Here is a 7,512-nt window from a genome sequence, read left to right on the forward strand (position 1 = left end):
CGGCTCTCCGTAGCAGAGAAGCGCTTGCGCAGATGCGTAGGATTTTCAAGTGGACGCGGTCGAATGGGCCCGTACTGTTTAGAACGGTGGTAACTGATGTGAGCAGCAGAAAAGTGCGATTAGACACTTGCCCGTAAAACGGTAAATTATTGTGTTCTTATAAATTGTTTTATTTTTCATTTAATGTTATTATTTGGGTGGGGGGTTACATCTTATTTCGTTTTTCTCATTTGTATTCATTTTCAAAGTAAAATACTCTTATGTGTATTTGTTATCCTATTATGTATAATTCAGTAACATGCACTTGTAATATTATGGTTTTAAAAAACAAAGTAATTATTTATGAAGTTCGCATCAATGCATGCTCCAACCCCGGTGTTTGCACATAGGCCGAAGCAAAATGAGACATTTTGGGCTGTTCGTGAACTACCCATAGTTCAGCTTCATTTTTATGTGTAGCTAGTTTATGGAAAGACATCTGGGTTGTCGCTCCCGCACAGTTTATTTAAGCTGGAAAGCAATCAGAAGGCCAGTTAAAATTAAGGCAAATGAAGTATACTTGAATTAAAAGTGGTTGATATGCAGGTTAGGTGGATTGGCGATTCTAAATTGGCCCTAGTGTGTGCTTGGTGTGTTTGTGTGTGTCCTGCGGTGGGCTGGCACCCTGCCCGGGATTGGTTCCTGCCTTGTGCCCTGTGTTGGCTGGGATTGGCTCCAGCAGACCCCCGTGACCCTGTGTTCGGATTCAGCGGGTTGGAAAATGGATGGATGGATATGAAAGCCTGCAGCCCCCTAAAATCAAGTGTTTAAGATTAAGAGTTTGACATCCCAGAGTAGAGGTAGAGGGAGCACTTCAGGTTGTGGTTCAGCATTATGATAACCACTGAAAAATGGGACCTCTTTGTATTTTTCAGTTTATCTTTGAATAGCAGTTATGGAGGCGCCCCCAGTCACCGTGCTTCCTGTTTCAGGGGGTACAATCAATATGATGGAGTACCTGCTGCAGGGTAAGTAAGCATCATGATGGAATGTTTGTATGTTAACTGTGACGCTTGTGTTTCAGATCATCTTTGTGGTTTGTTTACCGTTCATCAGTATGCTCCCATGAGTTATAATACATTAAAAGTAGTAAACAGATAACTGGTTTAGTAGTTTGAAGGCTGCATTAGATGGTGTTTAAGTTTGCAGTGTGGGGCCAACGACGATAGACGGTGGCGGTGCTGCTGCCCCCTGGCTTTTGAGTTCTGTCTGTCTGGAGTTTGTATGTTGTTATGTATCTTTGTGTGTGCTGATGTGTGAGTGACTGCGCCCAGTGCTGTCAGGAAAAGACTGAGTACTCTTTAAAAAATAAATAAATAATAAATGGCAAAAGTGGCTTCAGAAAATAATGCAAACCAGTAGACGCTTGAAGTCGCAAGTGAAATCAGTCTGGACAGGACAACATTATTTTAAAGTAAGACAAAATTAGCATTTGGAACACATGTATTAATGTAATCTGTGATTTTCTCAGTACTCGTGCTATAAACCAGGCACAGACAGGCGAAAATTGTTTTTTACATTACTTTATTTGCAGTATTACAAACTTTGATCTTTACATTTGTTTATTTACAAAATAAAAACAAGAATACGTAAAATTTGATTTTTAGTTACTTTTGAAACATTACTTCTGTCACAAAGTTTCTAATGTTGCTAAGTATATAACATCGAATGGGAGCAGGGAGTGAATGGAGAAGTGCCATCTGGGTTGAGTGGCCTGGCTATAACACATGAGTACCATTTTCTCTTTTTAGCAATTAATGATGCACAAAAGTATGTAATTTTTTTTTTGTTGAAATATTGAAGAGATAGTGGGCACTCTATAAAGCAAGAATAGTGATGAAAGCCATAATTTTTCTTTCCCATCTTAGTTTAGAATTTCCCAATAAGAGACATCATTTTTATATGTTTCGTGGTGATCTAAAATGAGTCTTCATTTTTAGCAGTGACAGAGTGCTGCTGTGGGTAGGCAATCCAGTTATTTATCCGCTGGTAAGTGGGTCAAGCCCCAGGTAGACATTGAAATGTTGAAGTTCTGAAAACAGTGACGTTATTGGAATTTAGACACCCCTTAGCTTCACAGGGTGTCCCATTATCTCTCAGATTTTGGGTAGTATGGCAGATTATGGACCACTTTTTAAACATCCACATCATTTTCTTGTGAAGGAAGGCACAACTGTGTTTTATTTAAAGGATAATTTTAAAATGTCACATTTTTTTCCTAATAGAATCTATAGATATCTATAGTTTTGAACATGAAACTGGAGCTTAACATTGTCACATTGACTAAATCCAGTTCAGGATCATGGGGAGTTAGAGAGATCCTGGCAGTGTTGGGCACAGCGCAGTCAATCGCAGGGCTCACTCCCACTTAGAGCGCATGTCATTTAGATGGAAATCTGAGCACCCAGGGCAAACCCCATTTGGGCCTGCTGCAAACTTGCAGGCCTCAAACCCTGAGTGGAGGGTCCATGAATCAGCAGCACTTGGTAGGGTGTCAGTAGCATGGGAATATATTAATGGAATTCATTTTTTTTTTTTTTGTAATCGCTAGTATTGAAAAACCATCCTAATGTAATTGTTTTGCATAACCATCCTCTTTGTCCTGTCCGTATGTTATCTTCAGGAGTCTCGTATTGGCAGGAACCCTGCAAACTTGGCATTCCTTGATCATTTTTTTTTTACTTTCTTGTATACATGGTAGAGAGAAAGTATAGGAATCGTGAAAAAATGTGACCTCGACATTTTTGATGAATCTTGACGTTTTAGACCTTCCTGAATCCGAAAATACCATTTTTGAACTGACGTCTGTCTGTGTGTAAACACGACAACTCAAAAACGCTTTGCCCTCGGTCAGTGAGATTTTGTACACCTGCTTTATATCAAAAATATATCAACTTTTGGGCCACTTCCAGTACTTTAACTGAATACATTTCAGATATTTTCAAGTAAACTATGGCTATTAATAAAGATATATGATTCAAATTTTGTGCAGATATTAGAAATGACGAAAAATAAGCAGATATAAAATTTGAGAAAAATCATGCAACCGGAAGTGGTACTTTAATAGAATACTTTTGCGAATTTTCAAGTAAACTATGGTTATAATTACAAATAGATAATTGAATTGTTGTAATAATTATAATAATAATAGTTCTTTGCATTTTATATAGCACTTTTCTCACTACTCAAAGCGCTGAGCAATTGCAGGTTAAGGGCCTTGCTCAAGGGCCCAACAGAGCAGACTCCCTGTTGGTATTTATGGGATTTGAACCGACAACCTTCCGATTGCCAGTGCAGATCCCTAACCTCAGAGCCACCACTCCGCCATAACTGTATTGATAATTTCTAATGATGAAAAACAAACAGATATGAAATTTGAGACCAATTGCTCAACTGGAAGTAGTGTTTTATTTAAACAACCATCTGAATTTTTTGTATCATAGAAATATAAATGTGTATGTGATATTTAAAACTGTATTCAATATAATGCATATTCCTTCAATACCTATTATTCATTTTATTTTAATTTTTACATCATCAGTTTAGCAATAAAGTGTAAACATTGAACATGCTATGAAAATATAAAGATGTAATGGAAACAATAAGCTGCTACGCCCCCGTCGTGTTCCTGATAAGACATTTCATTTTATGATTTTTTTTTTTTTTTATTTCCGCCATCATTATCATAATTAAATGTGGCTAAATGCAGTTTTACCTATAGCAATTCATTGCAACAAATATTATATAATACTAACACTTTTTCTATGTTTTTAGGTGACTGTAACTCTTTTTACTTTACACGTAATCCAGGCAAATGCATATGTAATCATGAACAAAATTCCACCACCGTTTTGACTTCCCTAAGTGCGAAAATATTTTAATATAAAGTTTGATATATAAATGGAGAGAAATGATTGTGTATCGATATTATCAATTAGTTATGATGAGAAACTAAGAGATAAGATATTTGAGAAATCTTGCTCAAGTGGAAGTCATTCTGGTGACCCTTTCTTCTATCTCAGCATACGAGAAAGTCGAAGGGAGCGCACGCTTGATTTCTTTCTTTTCTTAAATATATGTGATTATCAGTACCCTTGGTGCTGGGGCATCTTTTGGATGTGCAAGTTGTAGGGTGAGAAATTTTGTGAGCAGTAGAAATGGAATAGTCTAGAATGCAAGCTTTCACATTTTTGCCATTCATACACTCCCCTTGTGTAATACCCTTTTATAATCTTGGTCTCTAGTGAGTCCAGTGTTAGGATGTTCATTGCAGACAAATGATCTTAACAAATCCCAGAATGTTTTTTCTTTTTTAAAGTTAATCATTATAATATGGCGCCTTTGCCGTACTCTGTCATTCTGTCCAGGGCTCGGTTCTGCTAGGGAGTGACGTTTATTTCCTCACTCCTTTGTGCTGGCAAGAGCAGGGCTAAAAGTAATGTCCATAAAGAAGCTTTAAATGCAAGATCAGCGAACGGCAACCTTTTTCGAGTTGCGGCGCACTAAGTCCAAAAATTTTCTTTCGCGGTGCACCTGAGGGACTGCCCATAAATAAAGTTGTGACAACAGAATCTATGGACAATCGCCAATAAAAACAGTTAATTTTACAAGTGTGAAAGACATTTTATTAATAAAGGAATCAAAGGATAAATCTTAAATTTAATTAATGTGAACGTTGAGATTGTTTTTCAGCACATATGAGACTGATGCGAGGATGAATTTTCGAAAGACAGACGCGCATTTCCTTGTCGATCATTTGAAGTCTCTCTCGCGTTTCTTAGACTTCATTTCCATAAGTGCTGAAAAACCTTGCTCACAGAGATAAGAGCTTCCAAAAGTTCAAAAACACTAGCAATTTTAAATATTTTACAAAAGTTTTCGCGGCGCCCCCAGAAAATTCCCCGGTTGCCCGACAGTGTGCAAGATGATCATCGGTTAAAGTGCATTTCAAATCAGCTTTTTTTTATCCATTTGTTTTGCCTTTTGATTTTGGTGTGTGGAGAATTTTCATTCTAAACTTTGGATTCCTTGCTAAAACTGTTGCTTTCTGTTAATTTAAAAAAAGGAATTGTCAGTGTGTCTGTCTGTTAACAGGGAGTGTTTTAGACCAGTCCCTGGAAAGTTTGCTGCATCGACTGCGTGGACTCTGTGACAACATGGAGCCTGACACGTTTGTGGACCATGAGATGGTGTTCCTGTTGAAGGGCCAACAGGGGAGTCCCTTTATTCTGAGAGCTCGACACTCACTGGACCGGCCTAATGCCCCATGGCACCTGCGATACTTGGGACAGCCAGAAGTTGGTGATAAAAGCCGTCATGCTTTGGTACGTAACTGTGTAGACGTGGCAGTCTCCCACAACTTGACGGAATTCCTTTCAGAAATGGGCTTTCGCATGGACCACGAGTTTGTGGCTAAAGGTCACATTTTTCGAAAAGGAGCCCTGAAAGTAGTGGTTTGCAAGCTGTACCGCCTGCTTCTGCCAGGGAACACGGAGAGTACGGAGAATCTCTCCTTATCCAACCTTGTGGAACTAAGTATGTTAGCCCCTGCTGGGCAGGACACCGTCTCAGATGACATGAGGAACTTTGCTGAGCAACTTAAACCACTGGTTCACCTGGAGAAGATTGACCCAAAGAGACTGATGTAACAGCATCTGTTTGCACAAGTAGAGACAGATTACCTTTTTCTTAAAGCAAATCGCAGAATGATGATGATGATGTAACAGAAAATGGTGTACCATGACAAATGTCGCTCTAAGCAATATAAAAGAATGTTTTTGTGTGTGCATGTATCCTCTGTATTTTCCATTTGATTTAAATGCAAAAAAAAAAAATTTTGGTTCTGTTCATTGATTAATATTATTTTTTGTAATATATGATGAATGAATGTTGCCATTCTTTAAGTATAGTCACACTTAAAACTATAGAATATAATTGTAGCTGAAAAATATAGTAACGTTCTTGATCTGAATCTAAATATACAAGTTTACTATACTTTAGGTGGTGATAAATATATTACAACTGAAGGGCTAATGTTAAATTAAAACATTAACTGTCTTAAGTTCATTATGTAGGTTTTCAGAAAGTGTGCATTCTCAGCCTTTTTTTTTCTTCTTCGTTTTGCAGGATTAAAGGATTTGTAATTTCTTATTCATATGATGATGTGATGGAAAATTTTAAAATTGCTGTATGCTGGTAACAAAGTTATATAGCAGTAAACGGTATTCAGTATTTACTAAATCATACAGTACTTGAAGTGTCAAGCCTACCTGTTGCACATGTTTTATTTTTACAAACCACTCTCACTAAATGTTTTCTCTATGTAAATTTTCTGATTCTGTACAGAAGACAATTATGCTACAACTAGTGAAATGAAAAATTAAAAAACATTCAATCTTTCATAATTATGACTTTCACTGATACCTGTTCTGGACTCCAAGCATATAAGGTCTGATGTCCTATATTTCATTTTAATAGCAGAAATATTTGTATTATGAGGAAAGATCTTCCTTTTTTTGTCTTTTTGTATGTGGCATCGAAGTATTTGCAAGGTTTCCTATTGGGATTCAATACATGACTGAGTAGTGCAGCGCTTGTGCAAGTCTGGTGGTAACCACTAGATGTCAGCATTGCACCATCACCTTGGGCCTGTGGGGGTTTTGCTCAGCATCACAAACTTCAACGTTAAAGCTTGACACTAAAAATCAAAGCAAATCATTGCATATCTGTGTGAGCCGGTTGCTATGACAATAATTATGCATGATGCAAGCTGTTTTTGTTTTCACTTTAATTGGATCTATGGCTTACTAGAAGACCGAGTTTATTTTATAGAAAGACTTTCTCAGTGACAGCACATTGTTATGCAGTGAACTAATATAGATGGACAGAATTTGAGATGTGGCACAAGAACCAAGTGGGCAGCAGCATTAGAGCTGAGGGACAATAAAAGCATCTTTTTTATGTAAACAGTAGAACAAAGTAAATGTTATAACTTAAGCCTTATCTCGTAGGAGAAGTGTGAGCCAGATATAACTTACCTGTAAGTTGTAACTTTAGATCAGACAGCTCAAATTATTTAAAGTTTATACCATACGTGAAGATTAATAGTTAAACAAATTAACTTCTATGTTTGGTTAAGATAAGGTCATGCATTGTTAGTTTGATATCTGAACTTGATTGGTCTTATTTCTTTAATTTAGATGAAATATGCTGCACGGCTTTTAAAAAATGAAGTCCCCAGGTACTGTATATATCTTATATTTAAAGGCTTTGTAACTGTATACATCAGTGAGCGCCCCAGACGAAAAGAAAAAGGTAAAACAAATAAATTACAGTCAGATACCTAACCCCACATCTAAACACTAAATCCTATTGTAACAGTAAGCCAGCCCGGGTGTTCAAAATTCACTTCTCCCCCTCATATCGCATTCTCTCCAGAAAACATAGTAGCCCAGAGCACTCCAAGGCCAGGAG

At 37.3% G+C, this 7,512-nt stretch overlaps 1 protein-coding gene across 1 annotated transcript; it reads left to right on the top strand.

Annotated features, from left to right (window-relative positions):
• On the top strand, nt 1–6,435 carry med18 (mediator of RNA polymerase II transcription, subunit 18 homolog (yeast)). Its single transcript, XM_028819464.2, has 3 exons — nt 1–141; nt 915–1,007; nt 5,134–6,435. Exons 2-3 carry the CDS (start codon nt 935–937, stop codon nt 5,685–5,687), a joined length of 627 nt encoding a protein of 208 aa, XP_028675297.1. The 5' UTR covers nt 1–141; nt 915–934; the 3' UTR covers nt 5,688–6,435.
• Nucleotides 6,436–7,512: the final 1,077 nt, after the last annotated feature.

This window comes from Erpetoichthys calabaricus, chromosome 14 (genome assembly GCF_900747795.2).
Source record: "Erpetoichthys calabaricus chromosome 14, fErpCal1.3, whole genome shotgun sequence".
In the NCBI taxonomy this organism is placed as follows: Eukaryota; Metazoa; Chordata; class Cladistia; order Polypteriformes; family Polypteridae; genus Erpetoichthys; species Erpetoichthys calabaricus.